This window comes from Xenopus laevis, chromosome 3S, assembly GCF_017654675.1.
Source record: "Xenopus laevis strain J_2021 chromosome 3S, Xenopus_laevis_v10.1, whole genome shotgun sequence".
NCBI classification, from domain to species: domain Eukaryota; kingdom Metazoa; phylum Chordata; class Amphibia; order Anura; family Pipidae; genus Xenopus; species Xenopus laevis.
The window spans coordinates 5,180,472-5,208,465 of NC_054376.1; the positions used below are offsets into that span (position 1 = coordinate 5,180,472).

The 27,994-nt window shown below is 42.8% G+C and overlaps 1 protein-coding gene and 1 long non-coding RNA gene across 8 annotated transcripts in view; one reads left to right on the forward strand and one right to left on the reverse strand.

Annotated features, from left to right (window-relative positions):
* The window catches only part of mical3.S (microtubule associated monooxygenase, calponin and LIM domain containing 3 S homeolog), a 118,944-nt gene that overhangs the window by 76,765 nt on the left and 14,185 nt on the right, over positions 1 to 27,994 (forward strand). For 2 of the 7 annotated variants that reach the window (XM_041587911.1, XM_041587913.1), the window contains exons 25-37: positions 9,552 to 9,744; positions 9,857 to 10,092; positions 10,563 to 10,652; positions 13,164 to 13,319; positions 14,106 to 14,168; positions 15,857 to 15,955; positions 17,143 to 17,256; positions 17,499 to 17,596; positions 18,999 to 20,745; positions 20,930 to 21,024; positions 24,610 to 24,660; positions 25,486 to 25,593; positions 27,271 to 27,364. In XM_041587911.1, coding sequence (XP_041443845.1) covers positions 9,552 to 9,744; positions 9,857 to 10,092; positions 10,563 to 10,652; positions 13,164 to 13,319; positions 14,106 to 14,168; positions 15,857 to 15,955; positions 17,143 to 17,256; positions 17,499 to 17,596; positions 18,999 to 20,745; positions 20,930 to 21,024; positions 24,610 to 24,660; positions 25,486 to 25,593; positions 27,271 to 27,364 — 3,144 coding nt within the window. Of the gene's footprint in view, positions 1 to 1,046; positions 1,519 to 9,551; positions 9,745 to 9,856; positions 10,093 to 10,562; positions 10,653 to 13,163; positions 13,320 to 14,105; positions 14,169 to 15,856; positions 15,956 to 17,142; positions 17,257 to 17,498; positions 17,597 to 18,998; positions 20,746 to 20,929; positions 21,025 to 21,215; positions 21,270 to 24,609; positions 24,661 to 25,485; positions 25,594 to 27,270; positions 27,365 to 27,994 lie in introns of those variants that run through there. The other 5 variants (XM_041587912.1, XM_041587914.1, XM_041587910.1 and 2 more) reach the window with 4 other exon arrangements.
* Positions 9,884 to 19,015, reverse strand: LOC121402091. Its single transcript, XR_005966537.1, has 3 exons — positions 18,203 to 19,015; positions 13,105 to 13,274; positions 9,884 to 10,026 (listed from the first exon to the last, which is right to left on the reverse strand). It is a non-coding gene; the product is annotated as an uncharacterized LOC121402091 (long non-coding RNA).

The following is a 27,994-nucleotide window of genomic DNA, read 5'->3' on the forward strand; positions in this document are numbered from 1 at the left end:
TGCTGCATGATGGATCCTCGCCTTTTCTGAAATCGGAGCGCAAGTGGATACTTGGTAAGTTATTTCTAAATAAAGACTTTTAAAGTTTAATATGTGTTGGTGTTTTTTTATAGTAGTATACAAACAATTTTTTTTACATTTTTTTGATGTTACTGGTCCTTTAAGACAAGTGGTATAGAAGGTGGTTTTCATCAGTTGCTTATGCCAATTAGCATTTGGGAGCTACTTCCTGTTCTGCAGAACAGGAAGTGATAAGGATAAGTGCTTTTATGAGCAAATGCAGGTTTAGCTTATGATTTATGAACGAGAATCCGTAGTTTAAATAAGTAAACCATTAAAAGAAGTGAAAGTAAAATTGATTCTAAGCACTTTTGTAATTTACATTCAGTATTTATTTTACTTTTTATTACAAGATATTAAGGGATACATGTGCTGTTAATATGAATGAATTTTGTTCCAACAGCGCCACCTGCTGGTCAGTTTCTGATCAGTCTGACCACCAAGTAGTCAAGGAAGTTGTCAGGAGAAAGAAAAAGGCTGCTCTGATGTTCTTCTGCTTAGGAAAACAATTAGAAACCTTTCTCAAATCTTTCCTAAGCAGAAGAACATCAGAGCAGCCTCTTTCTTTCTCCTGACAACTTCCTTGACTACTTGGTGGTCAGACTGGTCAGAAACTGACCAGCAGGTGGCGCTGTTGGAACAAAATTCATTCATATTAACAGCACATGTATCCCTTAATATCTTGGAATAAAAAGAAAATAAATAATGAATGTAAATTATAAAAGTGCTTAGAAAATAGCACCCTCATCAGTTTTATATTCACTTATTTTAAAGTATTACTTATCCTTTAAGCATTTTTATCATTCCCTTAATTAGATCCCATGGGCTCGGCACAATGGCAGCGATCTGGGAAAAAACTACAGTAGTAGTAGTTGGCCATTGTTGAGACATGGGACTGTACTGTAAAAATGAATGCTACATTGATCCGGAGTGCCCTAATCACTCTTCTTTGCTGAAGAATGACTCTGTATATTTTAATGTTACAGGCACAGATTCTGCAGTTTCATAGCAACCATTGCCGAGGATGCTGGGAGTTGTAGCTGTACAAGCTGGACAGTCGCAGTTTTAGCTGATGAGGCAGAGTGTTTACTAATTATGAACAATGGTTGAGAATACCTGTGTTAGTATCTAGCCAGACTTCACTTTGAATAAAACTGGATTATTGACTCTGTGGGGCAGACCAGTTCTGTTTCTCATTCCGGGAGTGAATATCACTTCTTGCTCGCTAAGATCATTATCATTGGCTCATTGGTTAATTTATACCTGTCACTTGTTGTCCTATTGCATTTTATTCCATTTTTAAACTTTTAATTGTATTATTTTGCATCTCTAGAAGAGGACTGGAGAGACTGCAATCTTTCAGGGAAGGTGATGTGCTGTTCTGTCTGTTCTTTTGGCCTATTTCACAGCAATTTCCTATTTATATGAGAAGAAAGAGGCTAAATAGATGGAATAATAGTGTGTAAAGAAAAGTAGGGACACACCGAATCCACTATTTGGGATTCTGCCAAATCCCTGAATCCTCTGTGAAAGATTCAGACGAATACCGAACCGAATCCAAATTCTAATTTGCATATGCAAATTGGGGTAGGGAAAGGAAAAATATTTTTACTTGTTTTGTGATGAAAAGTCACGTGATTTCCCATCCCTGATTTACAAATTAGGATTTTGATTCAGTTTGGCCAGGCACAAGGATTCAGCCGATTCTGTGTATTCCTAAAGAAAAGAGAATAGGGAAATAGAGGTTGAGTGGGGAGAGGAAAAATAATAGTACTAAGAGTGGGCTCCTGGTCTAAGGTTTTTTTGGCGGGCTCCTGATCTGTGGTTATTTTGGTGGGCTCCTGGTCTAAGGTTTTCTTGGCGGGCCCCTGGTGTAAGTTTTCTTGGTGGGCCCCTGGTCTTAGGTTTTCTTGGTGGGCCCCTTGTCCAAGGTTTTCTTGGTGGGCCCCTGGTCTTAGGTTTTTTTGATGGGCCCCTGGTCTAAGGTTTTCTTGGTGTGCCCCCCCGGTCTAAGGTTTTTTTGATGGGCCCCTGGTCTAAGGTTTTCTTGGTGTGCCCCGGTCTAAGGTTTTTTTGGTGGGCCCTGGTCTAAGGTTTTTTTTGGTGGGCACCTGGTATCCCAGTCCAACACTGCCAGCTTCCGCACCAAGGAAACCAACCACATCAGTAACACATGGATACTATACCTGTCTACTATCTCTAAAATTAAATGAAAAACATTTTGCCACTATAACAAGGTTGTGGGCAGCTCCACCAATTTGCCACCCCCTAAGGGTTGAAAAAAATTGCATGATAGGAAAGTGTCCCTAATTGTGGACCCGTAGTTCCTATATATTTCATACTGATTGCACTGCACATTTGGGTTATGTTCTAAAACTTTGAATGGGGGCGGATTTAAGTCAGTGTTCCCCCTTTTGTGTTTGGAATGGGTTATGTAGGAAAGGACTTAATTCTAGTTTTTGCTGAGTTAGGAGGGGGCTGGGAGTGCCTGTATGTTTTCTTCCCCTTTTTTGCCAAAACAAAAGGTACGGGCCATTGGTTGCTTAGGAAGGGGCAGGTGTTGCACTGAGGTGTGTATAAATAAAAATAAATAAATACTGCCATTTATCAAGTTTTGAGCACTTTAATGCTTTGTTGAGCTTTTGCACGGAGACTGCTTTTGTTTATTCCACCGCTTTATTTATGATGCGCCAGTGAGCGCCCTTGTGTGATTTTGTCGTTTATTTTTATTTATTTTTTTTGCACCGATCACTTGTTCACGGCTGTCGGGTAGATCCATAAATGATCAAGAATGATCACACTGGTGGCAATAATTTTGTGTTTCTTAGCCTTAATGGCGGCTGAAGGTACATGTACAGTATGTCGGGTCCTAGGAGTTTAATACCCATTTCACTGCATTCTGGGCAGGTAGTGCCTAGACACCCTCCTCACCCTTGAGAAATAACTAATAATAAATCTGCTTCATTCTTTAATGGCCTCTTTGCGTTGGCTTCAGCAATATCATTCCAACCAGGGTACAATGGAATGCCAGGACCTAAACGAGGGTACTTGGAAGATATATTGCCGGATTTCTGACAGCTGCTGCCATTATTAACTGGGGCAGTATATTATATGAATATATTATATAAAGCTGGGAGATTAAGTTGCCCATCGACCTATCTCCTCTTCTTCGGGGCGACTAAGCTCACCGAACTGCCTCCCACCAGCTAGAATCTAAATCGCCGGTGGAATGTCACCTGGTGCCCTTGGTTAATCTAAGTCGAAATCGATTTAGATTTTAGCCAGCGGGAGGCAGTAAGCGGATCTTAGTCGCCCCGAAGTAGAGGAGATAAATATCCCCGAATCTAGGGATGCACCGAATCCACTATTTTGGACTATTTTTGTCACGAATTTGTGACAAAAGGCCACGGTATTTCCCTCCCCACCCCTAATTTGCATATGCAAATTCGGACTTGGTTCTGCCGGGCAGAAGGATTTGGCCGAAACCGAATCCTGCTGAAAAAGGCCGAATCCCGAACCGAATCCTGGATTTGGTGCATCCCTACCGGAATCTGAGCATTTGTCTCTGCCCGAAATAGGGTGCCTTGGTTATTTCTAGCTTGCAGTTTCAGACTTGTGTAAGACTCCATTGTTTTCTCTCTCTCTCTCTCTCTCTCTCTCTCTCTCTCTGACCTTCCGGTAGTGGCGTATTCCCCCTTATAAGGTTGAAACAGGGCCAGAGCTTTGTTGGTGGGTGTGGCTAATTATTAGTAATAATATTAAATGAGCAGGAGCAACACCCTTAGACCATAAAATGACCCCCCTGTAGCAGTAAATATTGGCGTGTAGCGGCCTTTATTAGGGTATTGACCTTTAGCGGTCTTCAGCGCCAGATACAGTTCTAGATGCATCAAAGTGATGAGTGTCGTAGGCTTTGTGTTCATGAGTCTGAACCTTAACCTTCGTAGTGTGTGTGTATTGGTGCGTAAGCTAATGGCACATGGGGTGACAGTTGCAGATAAAACCCCCTGCCCTGTCCTGCCCTGGCGGTCCCGTTACAATCACTGCTCCGTGTGCGTCTGCCAGATCACGGCCCTTGAAATGACATTAAAAGAAGTAACAGGCAGTGCAGGGGCATTCAAACCACCCCATGTGCCATTTGCTTCATACTGTTTCCAACTGTCAGTTTCAGTCCGGTGTCTCTCTTGTGCTGTAGATCTGTAGCTCCAGCTCCTTCAGTGTTTTTCCTCTTCTGTATCCTCCCAAAGCCTAAACCTTATTGTTATTGTGAATTTTCTTTGTATTCGTATTTTTGGCCTACGCTGGATCCTGTCGCCTCTTCCCCCCCCCCCCAACTCTGTACTGTATTTGTGTCTCTGAATATGTCTCTCCTTTATTCTGTCCCATGTAAATTGGTACTCTGCAGTACTCTGTAATGTTGTGTTTTTGTTTGGTAAATTTCACTGTTGCACTTTTAAGTCAATAAATTTTATTCTTGAGTTTTTTTTTTTCCCCTGGTTTCTGAGTTTCTGAGTTTATTTTTTCGACCCATAAATTCAGCTTTATTCTGATATATTCGTAGATCTTATCATTAGGTATAACCTAAAACTGGGCTTCCCTGTGGAACGAGCCAGTTCGTTTTCAGACTAGGGGGGTCATTCACTTAGCAAAGTTAAAAAAAACTGGTGCAAACGCCATATTTCTCATTAGGGTTGCCACCTAGGCAGTTTTGACCCGGACACTCCTTCAAAAAACCTGTCCGGGTCAAAACTGGATTACCTGTGATTGACGTGGCAATTGGCCAATCGCCGATCACAGTCTAGCCCCGCCTCCTGATGTCACCCTTTCCGTCACATCACTGTCCCGCCCCCAGTCCAGAGTTTAACCAGAAGAAAGGTGGCAACTCTATTTCTCATGCAGCATGGGATCCATTATACGGAAACAAGTGATCCAGTAAACTCTGTAGGCCTTCTGTAGACCCCGTTTATTTGAAATGCAGGTATAGGATCTGTTATACAGAATACTTGGGACCTGGAGTCTTTCCGGAATTTGAATCTTCATACCTTAAGTCTACTAGAAAATCATATAAACATTAAATAAACCCAATAGGCTGGTTTTGCTTCCAAAAAGGATTAATTAGATCTTAGTTGGGATTAATTATATCTTAGTTGGGATCAAGTACAAGCTACTGTTTTATTATTACACAGAAAAAGGAAATCATTTTTAAGGATTTGGATTATTTGTATAAAATGGAGTCTATGGAAGACTGCCTTTACGAAATTCTGAGCTTTCCGAATAACGCGTTCACATTTTTAAAATATATTCTCTGTAATAATAAAACAGTAGCTTATACTTGATCCAAACTAAGCGATGGTCTGATACTTGTTCTGGATTCCAAATTTGGTTTGGGATTCCGTCTTTTTCAGCATGATTTGGATTCAGCTGAATCCTTCTGCCAGGCTGAACCGAATCCGAATTCTAATTTGCACGTGGGGAGGGAAATCGCGTGACTTTTTGTCACAAAACAAGGAAGTAAAAAATGTTTTTCCCTTCCCACCAATTCAGATTCGGTTCGGTATTCGTCCGAATCTTTCGCAAAGGATTCAGGGGTTCGGCCGAATCCAAAATATTGGAATTGGTGCATCCCTAATCCAAACTAAGATATAATTAATCCTTATTGGAAGCAAAAAAACAGTTTATTGGGTTTATTTAAGGTTTACATGATTTTCTAGCAGACATAGGGGCAGTGGCGTAACTAGATATTACTGGGCCCCACAGCAAATTATTTTTCAGGCCCCCAAAATGTTTAGAGGTTGACTTGTTTCTCCAATATTTATTGAAATTGTATATGAATTAGGGCCTCATGGGGCCCCTATACCTCCTGGGCCCCCCTGCAGCCGCAGGGTCTGCTTCCTCTATAGTTACGCCCCTGCATAGGGGCAGATGCGTCAAGGGTCGAATATCGAGGGTTAATTAACCCTCGATATTCGACTGGGGAATGAAAATCCTTCGACTTCGAATATTGAAGTTGAAGGATTTTGCGCAAATACTTTGATCGAACGATCAAAGGAATAATCGTTCGATCGGACGATTAAATCCTTCGAAATCGAAGCATTTTAATCCAATGATCGAAGGATTATCCTTCAACCAAAAAAAGTTAGGCAAGCCTATGGGGACCTTCCCCATAGGCTAACATTGGGTTCGGTAGCTTTTAGGGGGCGAACTAGGGGGCCGAAGTTTTTTCTTAAAGAGACAGTACTTCGGCTATCGAATGGTAGAATAGTCAAACGTTTTTTAGTTCGAATCCTTCGATTCAAAGTCGTGGTCGAAGTAGCCCATTCAATGGTCGAAGTAGCCAAAACAACACTGAAAATCAAAGTTTTTTTACGTCTATTCCTTCACTCGAAGTTAATGAATTGGCCCCTTGATGTATGAGGATCCAAATTACGGAATGAACCCTTATCTGGTAAACCCCAGGTCCAGAGCGTTCTGGATAACCGGTCCCGTACGTGTACTTTGTGCCCTGCAGGTCTCTGTTTTCCAAAATGAAGACTTGTGTCCATAATGGGAATTTTAGCCTTTCAGATGCACATTCTAGGGAGCACCGATGGCGCCTAGCCAGCCCTCAAGCTAAAGTGCTTTTTAAATGAGTAAATCAGCCCTTGTATCTTTGCGAGCTGGTTATATCTAAATGATTTCACTCACAGGCAAGGGGTTGTAACTGGAGGACTACAGCTAGCCTATGGTCCTCCAGTTTGGACAGCCCTGGAGTAGTCCTTTGAAGTTGGGAACACTTACCTTGAGCCCTTATCTTGAAACTTGCAGTTGATGGGCTCCCCTCCCCTGCATATGTTTCACTTAATAGGGGCTGCAAGGGGTTAAATATAATTATCGAATTTATTTCATAAAGATCATTTATCATACGGAGTCCCTGCTCCAAAAAAGCTTACACTCTTCTTTCCCTATCACCTATGCTTTGCATTTTAGACCAGTAGCCAATCAAGTCCTGATAAAAAGAGCCCCCTTTTTTTAGAGTTGGGTTTCCTCTTGGTACTCCAGTTTTCCCCCAGATACGAGGAGAACAGACATGGTGTGTGCATAGTTCCCTGGCTAGAATCGACACAAATATGCCAGTTTATATTTGGAATTCTGCAGATACCAGCCCATGACCAGCTATACCAGCTGTAGAGATGACGGGTTAATGTGGGTATTATAGGCCATTCCTCACCATCCATAATACTTGTTGCTACAGTTACGAGCAACACCTTATCTACAGGAGTTGCATGAGTTCTGCTGTGTAACTTGGTAGATTCAGTTGTCCTTTTAAGGACATTTCTCCTCAGTCTCCTAATTCTGTCTCTTTTTTTCCTTCATGTTGCTCCAAACCTTGCTTAGCTTTATCAGATACTGGTCTACTCTGTACGGTGCTAGGTGGGTGCTAGGTTTCTGCAGGCTCTGGCTGGTTGCAGGATGAGACATTGTTTCAGTTCACATGAATATGCATTGTTTGCCCCAAAGGAAAGAAGCAATTCCCTTAACTCCCTCAACTTGCTGAATAAATCTGAAGACTCCTATAAATAAATGATAATTGGGTGCACAGTGCAGATACATATAGATATGGGTGCTGGCAGCACTAGATGAAAGGTGTTTCAGAGGTGGTTGGCACTTTACTGCAAGGTCTTTACTCCTAGTAGTTTAGAATCAAAGGAGACCTAGGTTGCACCAGTTGATGCAGTTAGGGAGATGGTAGGTACAGCTGTAGGTTGTTCCCCTTGATCTAAGGCAGTGATCCCCAACCAGTAGCGCGAACAACATGCTGCTCCCCAACCCCTTGGATGTTGCTCCCAGTGGCCTCAAAGCAGGTGATTATTTTTGAATTCCAGGATTGGAGACAAGTTTTGTTGCATAAAAACCAGGTGTACTGCCAAACAGAGACTCCTGTAGGCTGACAGTCCACATAGGGGTTACCAAATAGCCAATCACAGCTCTTATTTGGCACCTCAGGTAGTTTTTGCATGCCTGTGTTGCTCCCCAACTCTCTTTATTTTTGAATTTGGTTCAAGGGGAAAAAAGGTTGGGGACCCCTGATCTAAGGTATGGGTGAGTGAGCACAGAGATGTACAGTATAACAATCTCTTATCCTACTCCTGTGCTGAGCAGTTGGCGCAATAATCAGCTCAAAACAGAACATGCTGTGGGTGTGGTCAAAAATCACCTGGATTCTGATCCCAACAACATCTCTGCAGAGAAACACTTGAACCAGTGGCGTAACTAGATATTACTGGGCCCCACAGCAAATAATTTTTCAGGCCCCCAAAATGTTTAGAGGTTGACTTGTTTCTCCAATATTTATTGAAATTGTAAATGAATTAGGGCTTCATGGGGCCCCTATACCTCCTGGGCCCCCCTGCAGACTCAGGGTCTGCTTCCTCTATAGTTACGCCCCTGACTTGAACCCCGGCCACTTGTCACTGACTATAATAAAACTTCACCTGACCTCACCAATATAAAGAGGATTGTGTCCAGAAAATGCACTTTTGTATAACCCAGTACCAGAGAAAATGGAGTGTATGCCACGACCCTTAAACACAATAGAAACACAATCAGGGTCATTTATCAACACTGGGAAAATTTGCCCGTGGACAGTAACCCATGGCAACCAATCAAATTGCTGCATTCATTGCATTTCATTCATTTACTTGCAGCTGGCTTCAAAAAGCTTATCACTGATTGGTTGCTATAGGTAACTGCCCATTGGCAAATTTGCCCAGTGTTGATAAATGAGCCCCAGTGTTGGGCCAAACTCACTCTGAATAACAAGTATTATTGGTTACCTCAATCTACTACTACTACTACTACCACCACCACCCTACTTTTCAGTTGACTTGGGAATCGATCCTTTGGTCAATCTCTTGGTTTTTTATTTATCCTTTATTTGTATGGAGCCAATATACAACGCATTCGTTGTTATGGTGAATTAATAACATCATTCCTGGTAGCTCGTGCCCAGTTGAGCTTGCAGTCTAAGGGCCCTACCACATTCACACACACCAGTGGAAGTGTTATTGGAGGCCAACGAACCTGCTTGTATGTTTTGGAGTGTGGGTGGAAGAGGGAAGAGCATTGGGTAAACATGCAAACCCTAACAGAGGTTTTGGTTTAATTCTTGGGTACAATTCATTATAATCAGGTTGAGTCCACTTATGCTGGTGTTAAGATCCAGGATAATTTGAAGATTAGATACACAGTACTTACCTTCAGAATTAGGATGACCTTTGTGCAACTGCTGCTAGGTGGTCCTGTGCACAGATCATGATGGTCTTCAGTCCAACAGGAAAGAAAGACATTAGCCAATATTACATAGGGAGACGAATAGAACAATGATGAGTAAGTGGGTGTAGCCTTTAATATGTAAATTAGATATAATGTAGTGAGCTTTATGCCTCTTGATAGCCATCAAGTAAATCCATGAGCCCATAATCTCATACTGTCAATGTTTCCTCCTATTTCAGGCGCCAGTGTGAATGGTGTAGAAGATCACAGCGCCACCAAGAGACTTAGAGCCACCCCCGAGCGTATTGAACTTGAGAATTACCGTGTTTCCCTGCAGAAGGAGGAGCTGGAGGAGGTCCCAGAGGAAACCCTGGCGGAGCATAATCTGAGCAGCCTCCTGGATAAAGGGGAGATGGAAGAGGGGGCCAGCAGGTGAGGTTCACCCCTTCCTGTTTGTAAATTGGATCCATATATGTACATAGGCCCAAATATGTCTGTGTGTTTGTCTGTTGCACCCATGCATCTTTGAACTTTGTTTTCACAGCAGTTCCGAGTCTGAGATGGAGGAGGGAGAAGAGGAGGAGCCAGGGCAGTGCCTCCCCCCCTCAGATCTGGGTGGGGTGCCATGGAAAGAGGCCGTCAAGATTCACGCTAAGTTGAAGGGTCAGGAAGTGGAGCATGTGGAGATTGTGGAAACTCAGGGTGCAGATGGCACTGAAGAAGAAGAGGAGGAGGAAGAGGATGATGAAGAGGAGGAAGATGAAGAAGAAATGAGTGAAGGTTGGTTTCTACCCTCCCTTTTATCTTGCTTGGGGTTATTCTACGCTGCAATGACCTTGGGTATAGAGGTGGAGAACACATTCATACAATGCAGGATAAGCCCACAGTTACTGCCCCTTCACCTGCCATCATCTTGCCTTACTATACACACTATTCTGCAAAAGAAAAAACAAAACTATTCTGTGTTGGGCTGAAGAGTTTCTGTTCTCCCCCAATGCATACAACCTCAGCTCTGTGTGGCCCCACAAAAGTGGCGACTGATCAGCTAAATGTTGCCAAATATATAAGAAGAGCATAAAGTTGTCTTTGCACAGGTGCCTTATACTACACCTTGAGTTCTTCTTCTCCTTCTCACTGTACAACTTCCCTGTCTCATTTCTGCCTCTCTTTCCCTCTCCTTCCCCCTCCTCTGTTCATCTCTTTTCATGGGGTTTGGGATGGGTGATTGTCCATGTCGCCCCCTGCTGCAGAGGGTGAGTATTGCCCATGGGAGAGAGAGCTTCAGCAGGGCCTATGGATACAGCGTATCTCTGATGAAGATACAGTTGGTACATTCAAAGGTATATCTCATGCATCCCCAGTGTTATCTGCCATCCCCAGATGAAATGCATTAACCCCAAAGATTGCTCCTACACCCCTGCACTCTCTGTCTGTAGCTGTGTTTAAAGGGACACTGTTATCAAATGCATCACTACAATTCTGGTGTCCCTTTAAAGGATAAGTAAACCTTTAAAATAAATGAATGTAGACTTGATGTGAACTTTTGTCATTTACATTGATTATTTTCTTTTTATTCCAAGATATTAAGGGATACACGTGCTGTTAATGTGAGTGAATTTTGTTCCAACAGCGCCACCTGCTGGTCAGTTTCTGACCAGTCTGACCACCAAGTAGTCAAGGAAGTTGTCAGGAGAAAGAAAGAGGCTGCTCTGATGTTCTTCTGCTTAGGAAAGATTTGAGAAAGGTTTCTAATTGTTTTCCTAAGCAGAAGAACATCAGAGCAGCCTCTTTCTTTCTCCTGACAACTTCCTTGACTACTTGGTGGTCAGAAACTGACAGGATATTAACTACATGTATCCCTTAATATCTTGGAATAAAAAGAAAATAAATGCAAGTGACAAAGGAGCTTTGAATAGCACTCTCATCAATTCTACATTCACTTAGTTTAAAGATTTACTTATTCGTTAATCACAATCCCATTGTCTGAGGATTTGGTCAGCACAGTGAATCCCATCAAAGACATTATTTATGTAAGGACACCAACCTGAGCTTGGCACAAAAGCGGGACATAACCTCTGACATAAGTGTCCACATTCACCATTGGCTACAGCAAGTGTCCCATATGGCTGCTGCCCAACGTTATACTCTTTCTCCATGATGGGGTGTAGGACGTATCTGTGTAAGCATGGTGTAGAGGTCACAGCAGCCCCCCGACACTTATTCCACTTGCACGGAACAGCACCCTACTGTATCAGGGAATTTAACGCCTTTCATCTGATCCAAGACGTTGCTCTTCTCCTAACCTCAACCGTGATCCTTATCAACGTGCATGGAACAGAGTTGCGGCTTTGCAAAGGTTTAGGCGGGGCTTTAACAAGAGGAACAGTCATTTCCTTTTCTCCCTAAGGTGCGATCCAATACTCTATCTTATGATCTCCAATAAGGATTCATTATACTGTATCTTAGTTGGGATCAAGTACAAGCTAATGTTTTATTATTACAGAGAGAAAGGAAATCATTTTTGATGATATTGGAGTCTATGGGAGACGGCCTTTCCGTAATTTGGAACTTTCTGGATAACGGGTTTCCGGATAATGGCTGCCATACCTGCATATTTATTTATTAAGTCTATATGACCTAAGCCCCATATGTTTATCTGTATACTCTAGATGGCATTTTCTACTCCTATGTATAAATCGTACATAGAAGGATCTTAGTGCTTTTTTGGATTTTTATTGAACTTAGAGCCCAGAGTTATTTTGGGCTCTGTATCGATTGCACCTTATTTGGGGTTCAGTAAAAAAGAGAAAAATATATCTTAACATTGGGCGGGTTTATTAGCTCCTCTACCCACTCTGATACAGCAAATATTAACAGATGCATGCGCTGAGCGGTTGTTTTGGTGTTGCAAAGAAATTGCTTTTTTTTTTTTTTTACTAATCCTAAAGGGTCAGCTATGATTGAAAGGATAAGTAAACCTTCAAAATAAGTGAATTTAAAATTGATGAGAGTGCTATTCTACGCCCTTTTTTAATTTACATTCATTATTTATTTTCTTTTTATTCCAAGATATTAAGGGATACATGTGCTGTTAATATAAAGGAATTTTGTCACAACAGCACCACCTGCTGGTCAGTTTCTGACCAGTCTGACCACCAAGTAGTCAAGGAAGTTGTCAGGAGAAAGAAAGAGGCTGCTCTGATGTTCTTCTGCTTAGGAAAACAATTAGAAACCTTTCTCACATCTTTCCTAAGCAGAAGAACATCAGAGCAGCCTCTTTCTTTCTCCTGTCACTGGCAGGTGGCAAGTTGAAAATGTACTTTTATTAAATGACATTGAATTAGATATAAAATCTTTTTTTACACCTGCTAGATCAATATCATTCAGCAATTTGGCCTTAATGCCTCACCTTGGGAGTCTTCCGTCCTGTAATCCCACCAGATTGCTATTGGCCTGTCTGGACAGAGAATATGGTGTGCCGGATCCTCCCATGTTTGTGTTGAGATCCACTTGTTTTGTTCAACATCCAATCAACAGTATTTGGCAATCCGCAAGCTGGTTTAAGGGTAGTGGCACATGGGACGTTGAACACCAGGGATAAAAGTGAGGGTTCAAACTCCCCTCCCCGACTCTGATTGTCTCTAATGAGCTCCATTTGCATCCATTCATCCCATGGGCCATTACCATAACTGCTACCAAAGTCAATATGCTGTTTCTTTATAATGATAATGGGCTCTGTCTCTTTAATGCTGTAACTTTCTCCTATCCTCTTTGTCCTTCTGTTTCCCTTACCTTGGGTGCTGTCTGTCCTTTGCTCTTCTGCTTCCTCCATCCCATGCTCCTCTATTCAGCCAGGAACCTCCAGCTCTCCCAGCAAGACCTCTCCCCTATTGACCCCATGGAAATAAAGGCCGACTTGCACTGGACACATGTCCAGGAGGTTAAGGAACATCGGAGAGGGTCTAAAAAGGAGAGGGGAGAAGTGAGCGTGTCCTCTCCTTCCAAAGGTAACCTACCTGCATCCATGCCCAAACATATAGACGTCCCATTAACAGAGAAACCTCATTGCCTCTGGTTGTACCACAGTTAATTGTTGAGTTTACATCCCATTTAAAGGATAATTAAACCTATCAAATAAGTGAATGTAAAATTGATGAGAGCACTTTTGTCATTTACATTCATTATTTATTTATTTTTTTATTCCAAGATATTAAGGGATACATGTGCTGTTATGTTAATATGAATGAATTTTGTTCCAACAGCGCCACCTGCTGGTCAGTTTCTGACCAGTCTGACCACCAAGTAGTCAAGGAAGTTGTCAGGAGAAAGAAAGAGGCTGCTCTGATGTTCTTCTGCTTAGGAAAGATGTGAGAAAGGTTTCTAATTGTTTTCCTAAGCAGAAGAACATCAGAGCAGCCTCTTTCTTTCTCCTGATAACTTCCTTGACTACTTGGTGGTCAGACTGATCAGAAACTGACCAGCAGGTGGCGCTGTTGGAACAAAATTCATTCATATTAACAGCACATTATCCCTTAATATCTTGGAATAAAAAGAAAATAAATAATGAATGTAAATGCCAAATAGAATATCACTCTCATCAATTTTTACATTCACTTATTTTAAAGGTTTACTTATCCTTTAAAACCAGTGCCATTTGCATTGCAGTGTAGCAGTGATAAGGTTGCTGTATTTGTGCTGTGTCCCTATTCACCCCCAGGTAAGCAGCATTAGCATTCCATTCATTTATATTCTTTGTTTCTGTTGTTCTTTCTTTCTTTTTTATTTGCGGGCAGCTCCTCATCTCCCTTCCCACCATCACGACCCAGTGAGAGCGTGGCTGGAGTCTGTATCAGGAGGTAGAAAGCGTCAGAGATAAGAAGCTTTTTGCTGCGTTCTTATTAAGAGCTCTGCAGTCGCTTTGCTCTGCATGAATGCTCTGCCGCACTCCTGTCCCGCTCTGCATGGTTACAGCAGGCACCCTTCTGCCTCCAGGAATCTGCACTCCTATGCACCCCCATATGTACTGTGCCTTAGATGTCTCCATGCACTGCTGCTTTTTATTTTTGCCCACGTGCTTTTTGTCTCTATTTCACATGTGTTACATGGTCATGTATAGCGATTTTGTCTGAGAGCAGCCTTTTTATATCTGTGTTCAATATGAACCCATCAATGGCTTGTACAGGTAGGGAGACCTGTTATCCAGAATGCTCATGGACTGAATGAATTTTGTCCCAACAGCGCCACCTGCTGGTCAGTTTCTGATCAGTCTGACCACCAAGCAGTCAAGGAAGTTGTCAGGAGAAAGAAGAAGGCTGCTCTGATGTTCTTCTGCATAGCCAGTATTTTCATGCAGAAGAGTATAGTAACCTGCAGAACCAGCTGGACCTTCATGCAGGGCAGTATAGTTACTTGCAGAGCCCACAACTTCATGCAGAGAAATATAGTTACTTGTGGAGCCTGCACCTTCTTGCAAGGGAGTATTGTTCCTTGCAGAGCCAACACCTTCATGTAGAGGAGTATAGATACATGCAGAGAAAGCACCTTGATGCAGAGGAGTATAGATCCCTGCAGAGACAGCACCTTCATGCAGTGGAGTATAGATCCCTGCAGAGACAGCACCTTCATGCAGAGGAGTTTAGATCCCTGCAGAGACAGCACCTTCATGCAGAGGCGTATAGTTCCCTGCAGAGACAGCACCTTCATGCAGAGGAGTATAGATCCTTGCAGAGACAGCACCTTCATGCAGAGGAGTTTAGATCCCTGCAGAGACAGCAGCTTCATGCAGAGGAGTATAGTTGCCTGCAGAGACAGCACCTTCATGCAGAGGAGTATAGATCCTTGCAGAGACAGCACCTTCATGCAGAGGAGTATAGATCCTTGCAGAGACAGCACCTTCATGCAGAGGAGTATAGATCCTTGCAGAGCCTCACAGCTACACATGGGGTAGTACATTAAGGGGGGCAGAAGAACGCAGAGTAGCATTCAGGACATACTCTTGTTTGTAGGGTTTAACAACACAGACTTCTGCATTACAGCGGAACATGTAAAGCAATGTAACCAGGGTATTATAAAACCTCAGAGTACCATAACACACTGCTCAGTGGCGCCTACTGCACTTTTGAAATGGGAATACACTATTTCCAAGTAAGGTTATATTTTCCGTTAGCTTTACCTTTAATGTAAGGGGATAACTAATGCACAAAATGTTCTTTGCTACAGAACAACCCCCTCTCATTGGTAGGGGGTATTAATATTCAAGTCTGTGCTTGCATTAAGCTGTGGCCCCAAACAGTGCTCAAGAAAGATGATCAAAGAGACTTGAAACTAGTGTATTTTACATTCATAATGCCAAGCTCAAGTGACTAAAATGATGCTTAGGGCTGTTTGCACTGCCTGCCAAGTTGCTTATTCTCTCCATTTTTTCTCCCCCTGCTCTTCTCCATTGCCATGTCTTTTCTTTTCATTTTACACCTCTGTATTCCTCTGGCCTATTCCTATACTGTCCATACTTTCCATTGTTATCTCCTCTCTTCCCTCCCTTCAGCAACTGGTGAGGATGAAGAAGGTGAGGAGGAGTTGGGTACATGCCTTGCACAGGCTGAAGCAGGTGGTGATGGGGAAACCTCAGCAGATCTTGGTGATGGTATGTGCTTCAAGCTTGGCTTTCTGATAGGGGTTAGCATATTGTGAGAGGAGCAGCTTATGGGGGTAAATCACATCTGTAGTGTCTTCTAAAATGCCTTCTCGTTCCCCAAGTGGCAGAGTTAAGACTGGGGGCAGCAGATCAATAATAAGTTTGTTTCACTGTGAATCAGGACAGAAGATTGAAGCATCTACTAATTTAGGCACGCCATATTCAATCTGCCTCATCTGGCAAGACACGCAGAGGTCCAAGTTGGACAAATCTGAACTTTTATTTCTCAGACCAATCATTTCATCCTTATCATGAGCCAATAAGCTGCCAATTCAGCTAAAAGGACCCAAGGCAGCAGCCAATGTCCTTGTAAGAAAGGATGGGGGCGTAGATGAGGACATTGGGGTTGAATTTGGAGTAAATTGTGTATTAATTATCTCAGAACCCAGATGAGTGCTACAGTGAATTCATCGATTCTTACATAGTCCATTAAAAGGACAAAGAAACTCACGGTGTTATTACCCAATAGTTATACAGAGCAGCCCCTCTGCAACCACAATCTTTCCTAGCCATGGATTGTGGGGATATTAGTATTTCTTATATAGTGCCAGTTTTCTAGAGAGATTAGAAACATTAGTCCGTGCCCTAGTAGAGCTTACCATCTAAGGTCCCAGCCAAATTCAATATGGTCAGTGCAAGCTGAATTCCCCCTTATAAAATATTCACAAGCTCGGGGAGACTATACACATTCATTGCAGGTAGCACCCTGGCTGGAATCCAATCAAGGACCCCAGCACTGCGGAGAAACTTGCTGTTCTTGTAAATTTGTCATCAATTTGACATTTCTGTGCCCCCAATTGTAAACTATAAGGATAATCGAAGGCACAAGGCTGCGGACTGACAGCGACATATTTAGGGGATACGTTTCAGAGTCATGACATCATTTTGAACGTACCAATGACATCACTAAGCACCATTTATGAGGCTCTATTTAATTGAACATAATATCCATGGCTCTTTGCTTATTATAAACTATTTCATTTCCTAAAACCAGCCGCCAGGTGTAAATATTTATGTTGTGGTGCACAAAAGGGGTGTGTGTGTTTAGCACACAATTAATTGTTTATATTCTGCACTCTGCATAATTGAAATCCCACAATAAAGATGTCCGCTGTCTCCCCTGCCCACAACCACAGACAATGGAATCCCGTCCGATGCCGAGACTGAAGAGCGGCTCCAGCAGTCCCAGAGGTTTAAGCTGAAGCTGGATATAGACCAAGAACCTGAGGTGGAGCAACCCGTCCTGCCAGGTACCTGCAGTGTTCCAGTCGCACCGGTTGTCACTTAAAGGGATATTGAAACACAACCATTTTTGATTTAAAGCTCCCAGCATCCCACATTCCCCCATTTTTCTGTCTTATTTGTTTATAGTTCTCTATATAGATCTTATATCTATTGCACTAAGGCTTATGGCACGCTGGAGTTTGGGTCACATTTGTATTCTGAATGTGAAATAAACTGTATTACATTTATTTTGTGTTCTGTGCTTCAGTAATTACAGAAATTGAGACGGTTTCCAGCCCAGTTTCTCAGGCACCAAAAGCCCCCGTGCTGTCTCCAGTCAGGACCCCCAAAGCAGAAACAGAAAAGGTAAAAGGCTATTGCTCAGTGCTATGATTGCTTGCAAGCTGATTGTATCACTGTCATGAAAAAAATACATTCTCCCCTTCTTCACTTTGCTGGGCTCCTATGGAACTGGGAACTAGGTAATTAGCTGAACACAATACCCTTTATTGGCACCTTTATGAGTGACCTTGTGATCATTAATGGGGATCAGAGAGTTGCACAATGCAGCCCCCAAACTAATCTCAGGCCAGCACCAAACATATAATTAGCAGGGGTTGCTGTAAATATATAAGCCCTGATATCTCTTAACCTAATGGCTAAGTGGCTCCTCTGATCCGGAGGGAGGTCAAATGTTTTACAACTAACCATGATGCCATACCATTAACTAAAAGGGAACCAGGCATCAGCAGAATCAAGAGGAATGGGGCAGCCATTTACTGTAATTCCCAATATAAAAAAAAATATTTGAAGGGGAACCTAATCTTAACAGTGCATATGGCTAGAAATTCCATATGCTGAACTGCAACTGTACCAACAGGCCAGTACAACCTTCTAAAACGTTCCTCCTTCAGTTCTCTCATACCTTGTATCCCTCCTGATACAGTAAATCTCAGCATAGGAAACTCTAACCTGTATCCAGTGTTCCTCCTTTTCTCCAACTGCTTCTCTGGTTCTGCTGTTCCATTGCTTCCGCTGCCTTCCAGCTGAATTAAAAGATATTGATAAGCCAGTCCCTTCTGCTATCCTTAGGAATGGCTCCCTAAAACAGCTTCTGGGCTCTTCCTCCACCCTCATAACTCTGTGCCAGTCAAGCCTCCAGAGCCGCACCCAACCGTTCTCACACCCTTGGCCACTTTTAGTGATCTGTTTATCCCTGCCTTTTCATCTTTATTCTTCCTTCTTCCCTATTCAGTAGGAGCCCTCTGCTCCAGTGACTGATGGAACACAAGCTTTAATGCTTGTTCTGCACCCACAACCCTACCCAGCACTGTCTCTGTGATTTACTGGACAGCAGCACCTAAACACACGTCTAATTTTGTCTGGTCCCCTCCTTGCTTTCAGCCTACACAATGCCTCTAATCCCTTGTCTCTCTTTCTGGCTATGTGTTGCAGTTCTACTATTCACTTCTTGTAAAGACTGCAGGATGTGTTTGTCCTTTACACGCACATGATAATTAAAAATAGTTAATTCTCTTTCCCTGTTGCTTGGTTGGCAGGCAATAAAAGTGCTCTTCGTGGCTCAGTAGCATTCAATGAGCATAATATTGTGTGATATATAAAGGGAAGGGAAAGAGGATCATTATGATCTGGTTCTCAGCCTTGACCACTAGGGATGACGTCATTGGAGAGGGCTGCCACTACATGAATTTTAAAACCCATTTAAATGTTTTTGTTTGTTTTTGATCTTGCTGTTCTGTGTTTATAGGTTCCTCTGATGTCTCCAAAAACAGTGACATCTCCTGGTGGTCGGTTCTTTGCAAATCCGTATCTTCCTCTGGACAGCAGCAAAGTGGCCTCTGTGGAAGCAAAAGCTCAGACGCCTCTATCTCCTGTTTGCTCTCAACCAGTCCCATCACAAGAACCTGTAATCCCTACATCACCTGTGAAATCGCCCTCAGTACCGACGAACACAAGGCCACTTATATCCCCAACAACCCCTATTTGCTCACAGCCACTGCCGTCCACAGAGGGTTCCAAAAATGCCCCAGATAGGCCAGCCATGCTTCAGCAGCCAACCCCTCTAATCTCCTCTACTCCTTTAACCAAACTGCCTTTTACTGGTCACGTCATGGGATCTGAAAAATTAGTTAGCCCTAATACAAAAGAGGCCCTGAAACGTATTGACCTTATTGAAGAGTTCTGGACAAAAAGTGCTGAGATTAGGCGCAGCCTAGGGCTGGCCCCCGTGGATAGATATCGGGTGGCTGAAATCAGTTTTCCTGCTCTAGCGTCAACTCCTTCTCAGCCTCAGATACCTAAACCCAAACCTGAGGAGCTCAAGTCGCCGATTCTGAAGCCACAAGTTACAAGAAAAGTGAACCCTTCCCGGTTGGACATTGAACTGCTTTCACCTCTGACTCCAATATCCCCTTCTGAGAAGGAGCTGAAGAGCTCAGATGGTGAGAAGAAGGATATCTCCACCAGCTCTGGCTTAGGTCTGAATGGCAGTTTGATAACCCATACTGTTGCCAGTGAAAGCTTTAACACCTCTGATTCAGCCATGCTTACTCCACCATCCAGCCCTCCACCACCTCCTCCCAAAGGGGAAGAGCCAGCTACTCTACGTAGAAGCCTTACGTCTTGCCAGAACGGTGCAGAATCCAACCCAGCCCAAGTACAAAGCAAGCCACTTGAACCCAAACAGTCCCCCCGCAGGGAAGAATTTTTATGCAAATCTTTGGTTGAAAGTGTTGATGAGATCCCCTTTGCTGATGATGTGGAGGATACGTATGATGAAAGGACTGAAAATTCTAGCCTCCAAGAGAGGTTCTTTACTCCACCAACCAGTCGGGTGAAACCACATAGAATTGTTTTTTCCAAGGAGAATGGAGAGATTCCATCTTCTTTGGAGAGAATCCACCACAGGAAAAGGCTCTTGCCTGATGTAACTCAGGAGGCCAAAGAACAGGCAGAGGAGAGAATGAAAGTCCGGGAGAAGTCTGTGAAGAGCCAGGCACTGAAAGATGCAATAGCACAACAGCGGCACAAAATGAAACAACTAGAAACAGGGACAAGATCATCCAAAGTTCTGCCATCTACTGCTCTGTTCAACGATCACGCTATAGTATCTTCTTTCATGAGACCCCAAACAGAGACACCCACCCTGAAGCTGGACACAGCACAGGAGGTCTTCATAACACCCCCAACTGCTCCTGAAGGCTCAGTCACTTCCTCAGAAGGTTCAGGCGGAAAACCCAAGAAGAGACCATCCATTTTCTCCCCGAGGAAGAAGGAGAAAAAGTCTAAAGGGGAAAGCAGTCGGTTGTCTGATAAACAGGCGGCAGATGATAGCACCAAACCCAAGTCCTTATGGAAATCTGTCTTCTCTGGGTATAAAAAAGAAAAGAAAAAAAAGCAGAAGGCTGATGATAAGTCTACCCCAAGCACTCCATCTAGCAGCACCACAGTGGACTCTGAGAAAGCCAAGGTGGCAAACATGGTCCGTGGAGCAGGTAATACAGCCAATCTAGTCATATATCAGATACCTAAGCACTCTTACTAGGGGTGGTTGAGAGGGGTGGTTGAAGGGTAGCCTGTGTAGAGGACCTCTACTTTATAACTGCTCTACAGTCTTGATAGGGACAGGGTACATATATACAGGTATAAAGTGACCAATGCCTTTTCTCTGTCTACTAGAACTGCCTCTCCGACGTCACCTAAGCTTCTCTGAGGACTCAGACCTGTCCAGTGATGATGTCTTAGACAAATCCAACCAGAAATCTAAACATGAGGTAAGTGAATCCAAATGATCCAAAGGGGGGAGTGGGCAGCATTAGACCCAGGTGTGTTTAGTGTCTATGGCCTTTGTGTGGTGTGCGGTTAATTGTGCTTTGCTCCATCCCAGTCTCTAAATCTCCCCATCTCACAAACATTTCCATTCATTTTATTTCTTTTTTTGTTTGCATGCTTTACTCTCTCTCAGCGGTTTCCTAAAGCCTCGCATCGGGCCCCTGCATTTCACTTGCACAGAGACGAGGTAGCTGACAGAGCCAGTTGGCTGTATTAATAATTATAGATAATAGATAGTTGGCATAGATAACACATTTGTGTTCAGAATAATAGCAGTCTGACATCACTAACCTGATCAATTACTGTTTTTGGTATCAATTATATTTCTACATGGCAAATAATTTACTAGTACTGATTTACTGTTGTAGAGTAATAGTAACCCAACAGACCCAACAGTCATGACATTCAATTAGTCAGGGCATTCGTTCTGTGAACAGCTCTAATTCTGGTCCTTATTTAAGAAAAGGAGGAGCAAATTTTGTGCTGCTGGTTATGGTGCATTTCTCTCTGAAAATCTGAGTCAAATGGCTCCTTCCAGACATAGTTCAGAAGAATATCGGGCTTCTATTAAAAAGTTGATTGAAGAGGGGAAAACATATAAAGAAGTGCAGAAAAATATTTCATATGCTTTAAAATGGCACCAAAACCTGAAAGCCGTGGAAGAAAAGGTAAAACGACCATTGGAATGGAGAGAAGAATATCTATAATGGCAAAGACTCGGCCAATGATCAGATCCAGGAAGATGAAAGAAGGAGTAAAGTTACCTGTGATACTGTTACAATGTAAAGCCAAGCTTCGGCCCCCGGCAAAGACCTATTGTTGATAAAAACACATGTGCTGAAGAGCTTACAATTTGCCAAAGAACACATTGACTGGTCTAAAGAGAAATGGCGCAACATTTTGTGGACTGATGAAAGCAAGATTGTTCTTTTTGGGTCTAGGGGCCACAGACAGTTTGTCAGACGCCCCCCAAACACTGAATTGAAGTCACAGTACAGAGTAAAGCCGGGGGCACAAGCATCATGATATGGGGATGTTTCTCATACTGTGGTGTTGGGTTTATTTATCCCTTTATACCAGGGATCATGGATCAGTTTCAATACAAATACTTGAAGAGCTCATGTTGCCTTATGCCCAAGAGGAAATGCCCTTGAGATGGGGGTTTCAACAAGACAACGACCCCAAACTCACCAGTAAACCAGTAACATCTTGGCTCCACACCAACAAGATTGACGTTATGGAGGGGCCCAATTCCCGCACCTTAATCCAATAGAAAACTTGTGGGGTGACATGGGGTGTTTGTGAGGCGAAAGCAAGAAATGCATTAGGAATTGTGGAAGAGGTTGTTGGAAGTTGGTGGAGTCCATACAACACAGATGTGCAGCACACAAACACTGTTATACAACTCAATATTAGTTCAGTCATTCAAAGGAAAACAACAGCTTGAAACATCTTTTTCTTTATACAGTCAATGAGTTGGGAAAGAAGAATGATGGGACAGCCGAATATTCCCCTTTCTTCACTTTCTGTTAAGGAAAAACACATTTGATCAATTTTCCTTTGTGTTTTCATTTGGAATAGAATGTGCAGTGTTCACAATGTATTTGTGTGTATGGAAATAAAACCTATAATAAGGACTTTAAGCTTTTTTATAAACACACTGCTTTTATTCTGAACACAATTGTATATATAAATATATGTATCTTATCTTTTTTATAATTTAAAAATGTTAACGTAGCCTTTTTGCTAACACTTGTGCCAGCATACTGCAGTTGTATTGATACCCGCTCAATAAAAAGAATGCAATTGTTTCCATTGCTGCATTGCAGCACAATAACATAGACCTAACAGATTTGCAACTAGAAATAAATGCAGTTTCCTTATAACCATTGGTGTAACTAATACAAAAACAGCATTGTCATTAGTAACCATTGGCCCATTTATCCCATGTTTTAATCTTTCATAAGGACAGTAAAACATCTTAATAAGTAATAACTGTCAGTGGCATAACTAGTTGTTACTGGGCAAATTCAATTTAGGGCCCCAAAATATTTATAAGTTGGCCTATTTTACCAAGATATATTAAAGGTCTCACTGGGCCCCCTACACTCTTGGGCCCCCCTGCAACCGCAGGGTCTGCTTCCTCTATAGTTACGCCCCTGATAACTGTTCAAGTGCCCCTCCAGTGTGCCATTTTCATTTTCGGCTTTCTGTATTGTTTAGAAAAATGCGCCATTTCATGTCAGTGTATTTAATGCACATTTTTTTCTTGTTAATGACAAGAAACTTGTTAAATACATAACACTATACAGGAGCTTGAGAAATGTGTAAAGAACCATTGTGCCAAGACCCATTGTCAAGTACATTATCCCAAGTCTGTCAGCTGAGGATGCTGGGATAGGGGATCTAAATTTGAACAATACAGTGACTGGCCAATCAGTAAACTTTTAGAGTAAACTATTATTTGGGCTGCTTTTCTGGTTCTAGCTTAGTGTTGATGTTCCACCACTGGTTCAGCAAGAAGGTGGCAATGAATCCTGGCCGGCTTTAGCCTTGTTTTTTAACCTTGGTCCTCCCCCAGATGTTCCAGAACTACAAGTCCCAGCAAGCATTTACCTTTGATTTTATGTTGAGGAAAGTGGGGTTTTGTAGTCCCTTAACATTAGGGGGCCTAGGGTTAAGAAAAAGCCCCTCTTTTTCAATAATGACATTCTCCAGCTCTTTGCATTTTATGGTTTGCGTTTTGTAACTATTTGTTGCCTTGGATTTATCAAGCAGAGGGGGGCTTAAAATGTTCCCCTTAAAATAAACCACATTCCAGCCAAACCAGTTTATAAAAACTATAAAAAATGTTTGCTAATAAGCAACATCACATGGGTTTACAAGTACATTAGTGGGGCTTTTTATGACCACAAGGGGGCCTCATTGCTTTAATGCTGAAACACTAAGGGCAGAGACACATGGTCAGATTCGGGGAGATTAGTCGCCCGGCAACAAATCTCCTCTTCTTCGGGGCGACTAATCTCCCCAAACTGCCTTCCCGCCGGCTAGAGTGTAAATCGCCGGCGGGATGGCACTCGGAGCACTTCGTTTTCCGGAGTTACCTGAAGTTTCCTCGTAAGGCTACTTCGGAAAACAAATCGCTCCGAGTGCCATCCCACCGACGGGAAGGCAGTTCGGGGAGATTAGTCGCCCTGATGAAGAGGAGATTTGTCGCCTGGCGACTAATCTCCCCGAATCTGACCGAGTGTCTCTGCCCTAAAGGTGCTGTGCCTTTTGGATAGGCCAATGAGCAGTGTGCTTCCCAGTAATATAAAAATGATATACATATATAAATATAGCAGATATATAAAGTCCCATATATATATATATATATATATAAAAGTCATACATAAATACCTCCACCCTGTGCCGATAGATCCAACAGCAAAGTAATTCATTCCATGCCATTAATAATATTTGTTTTTTTTAATTCCATTTGCTTTAACCGATTTATTTTGCTCCGTCTCCCTGCTGTGTTGTGTCAGTCGGTGTATGTACCCCACGCCTTGGCATTCAGAAGGTCATACTCATCAAAGGTACATCCTTACAAATCCTTTGCTCTAATTCTTTCTTAGCTCTCCTGGGCCCTGACGCCTTTCTTCAGTCGGCCCGTGTCTTTGCCCTTGTGTGGCCCTTGGGCAAACTCGGTTCCTGCAGCAACATTTCAAGTGCAGCTCCATTTCTTTTCCTGACCCCTTATGCTGATTTAACTATGGCTGATAATTGGTGCAGCCCAGTCACCTCTATGGGCCAGTTCAGGTGTCGCAAGATACTTAAATTGGCCGGATGAGTCCAGTATCTGTATAATAAATACAGTATCCATCTAATCATCCCATAGTTAATTTGTTTGGATACGGTACAGGATTGGCCCATCTGTATTTTTTTGCAAAGGAAAGGGCTGGTGAAGTGATGATAATGATGATGATGATGAAAAGTCATGGCTTGTGACGCTGATGTTTTGGGTGGGCTCCTGGGACAAATGAGAGTATCAGAGGATCTTGTGGTGGTCCCCAGCTCTAGTGGGCATCAACTAAGGACAAGCCCCACAGCCATTTTTTACATTCACCCTGGGTCACATTTACCGCTCCATCTAACTGCTGACAGTGATAGGGTTGCCACCTTTTCTGAAAGAAAATACTGGCCTTCCTATATATTCATCTTTTTTTCCTATTAATAACATTGGGATGAACCATCATTTTTACTGGCCAGGCCAGTAAAATACCAGCCAGATGGCAACCCTACTGGTGGGATCTAGGAAGCCCAGTCTAACACTGGGGATGAACATTAGAGGCTTTGCTTCCACAGAGCTGTGAGTTTGCTGTGAGTACTAACCCTCCCCTGGGGTTCTTCTTGTCCCACAGAAAACCTACACGGACGAGGAGCTCAACGCTAAACTAACAAGGCGGGTGCAAAAAGCGGCACGGAGACAGGCCAAGCAGGAGGAGCTAAAGCGGCTGCATCGGGCGCAGGTGGGAGCCCTGATTCTTCATTTATTCCGTTTGTACCACCAATGTGGGGAGTGTTTATAAATTATTAAAGGTTACTTGGAATTGTCTCCAATAACTTATTTTGCTAAAGATTCAAGCACAGGATACACAGTAGATAACAGATAAGTACTGCTATAGTTTATATAAACAAGCTGCTGTGTATCCATGGGGGCAGCCATTCAAGCACAGGATACACAGTAGATAACAGATAAGTACTACTATAGTTTATATAAAGAGGCTGCTGTGTAGCCATGGGGGCAGCCATTCAAGCACAGGATACACAGTAGATAACAGATAAGTACTACTATAGTTTAGATAAACAAGCTGCTGTGTAGCCATGGGGGCAGCCATTCAAGCACAGGATACACAGTAGATAACAGATAAGTACTACTATAGTTTATATAAACAAGTTACTGTGTAGCCATGGGGGCAGCCATTCAAGCACAGGATACACAGTAGATAACAGATAAGTACTACTATAGTTTATATAAACAAGCTGCTGTGTAGCCATGGGGGCAGCCATTCAAGCACAGGATATACAGTAGATAACAGATAAGTACTACTATAGTTTATATAAACAAGTTACTGTGTAGCCATGGGGGCAGCCATTCAAGCACAGGATACACAGTAGATAACAGATAAGTACTACTATAGTTTATATAAACAAGCTGCTGTGTAGCCATGGGGGCAGCCATTCAAGCACAGGATACACAGTAGATAACAGATAAGTACTACTGTAGTTCATATAAACAAGCTGCTGTGTAGCCATGGGGGCAGCCATTCAAGCACAGGATACACAGTAGATAACAGATAAGTACTACTGTAGTTCATATAAACAAGCTGCTGTGTAGCAATAGTGGAAATTGGAAAAAGGCTAAATGGCACAGGTTAAATAGTAGATAACGGATAACACCATTATTTTCGGAGCTTATCTGCTATCTGCTGTGTAACCTGAGCCTTCTCTCCTTTGAATGGCTGCCCCCATTGCTACACAGCAGCTTATTTGTATAAACAATAGTAGAGTTTATGAAGCAAACACAGCAGTTTTACCAGTGCAGGACAACACTGCATTGTATTTATATTACTTAGAAACCACTTTCATTTCTGATTGTTACTGATCCTTTAACATGGGAATATTTAAGTATAGGGGGTAAGCATGTTGGGTGTATGAGGTAGAACCAACACTGTACTGTTGGTTTCTGATTTTTTTTTTCTTATTGGACCCTTTATCTTTGTGTTTATGATTTCTGCTTCCCCTACAGTTATACCACTGCGAACACCTTACCAATATACTTTCCCTTTCATTAATAAACCAGAAAAGTCAGTTATTTTCCGTGCTTTTATGAGAAATCATCCTGCCCTGAGAACCCCAGTTATTAGGCCACAACTACCTGTGCCCCCTGGGTGATGAGCCCTGCCACCTACATAGAACTGGGCCCCAGTGAGAAGGTGCCCAAATAAATGGCACTCCCCAAATCCACCCAGCTATGCCCCGATACACCCAGAACATGGCAGCAATCCACCCACTGTCTCTCTCTTAAATTACTTCAAAAGGCAAATCTCATGGCCCGGGGTGACCCCCATCATTTAGTAACTGATTTATGTGGATGTCCTGGAATGAGCCCATTGGGCATGAATGTCTTGGCACGTGTCTTGCAGATCATTCAGCGGCAGCTGGAACAAGTGGAAGAGAAGCAGCGACAGTTGGAGGAGCGAGGAGTGGCCGTGGAGAAAGCTCTGCGGGGAGAAGCAGGTATTTCCTTAACTGCCGCATAAGCTTGCACTTCGTTTTTGCCGGTTGATATGTGCATAGTTAGGCCTGTTCTTTCTCAGAGGATACAGATTCATAATCTGATACTTTCTTTTCAATGGTTCAACTGTATGGATACCAGCACATGGCCACGAGGGACCATGAAATTTGGCACCAACTGTCAGTTTCCTTCCCAATCAGTTTGTTCAAAACCCACTTAACTGAGCCCCTCAAAAAACCAATCTAGGACCAATTATATAATTATTCTGTACTGCAGGGATCCGGGGTCAGGGGCAGATGTTTGTTCTGGAGCTCTTCATGTTTTAACCCCTTGCATCCCCCAAGGCATAGGTGTCGAGGATAAACCCGAGTCAGTGGTCCTGATTGCAAAGGAAGTAAATATAAAAGGGATTGTTTGTTATAGTCCGAGAACCAGAAGATCTTCTAGTGGGTCTACTGATCCCCAGTCTGGGGCAATATCCAACAGTACTTTGTTTTTTTCACCAAACCCCTATATAAATGCTATACCATTTAGCACGATCTTTATTTAATTACTAGTGTGCGCCTTGGATGTCAGGTTCAATGATGGGCCCCAAGGGGCCCTGTCAGACGCTGCTTGGTATGTGTGAGACT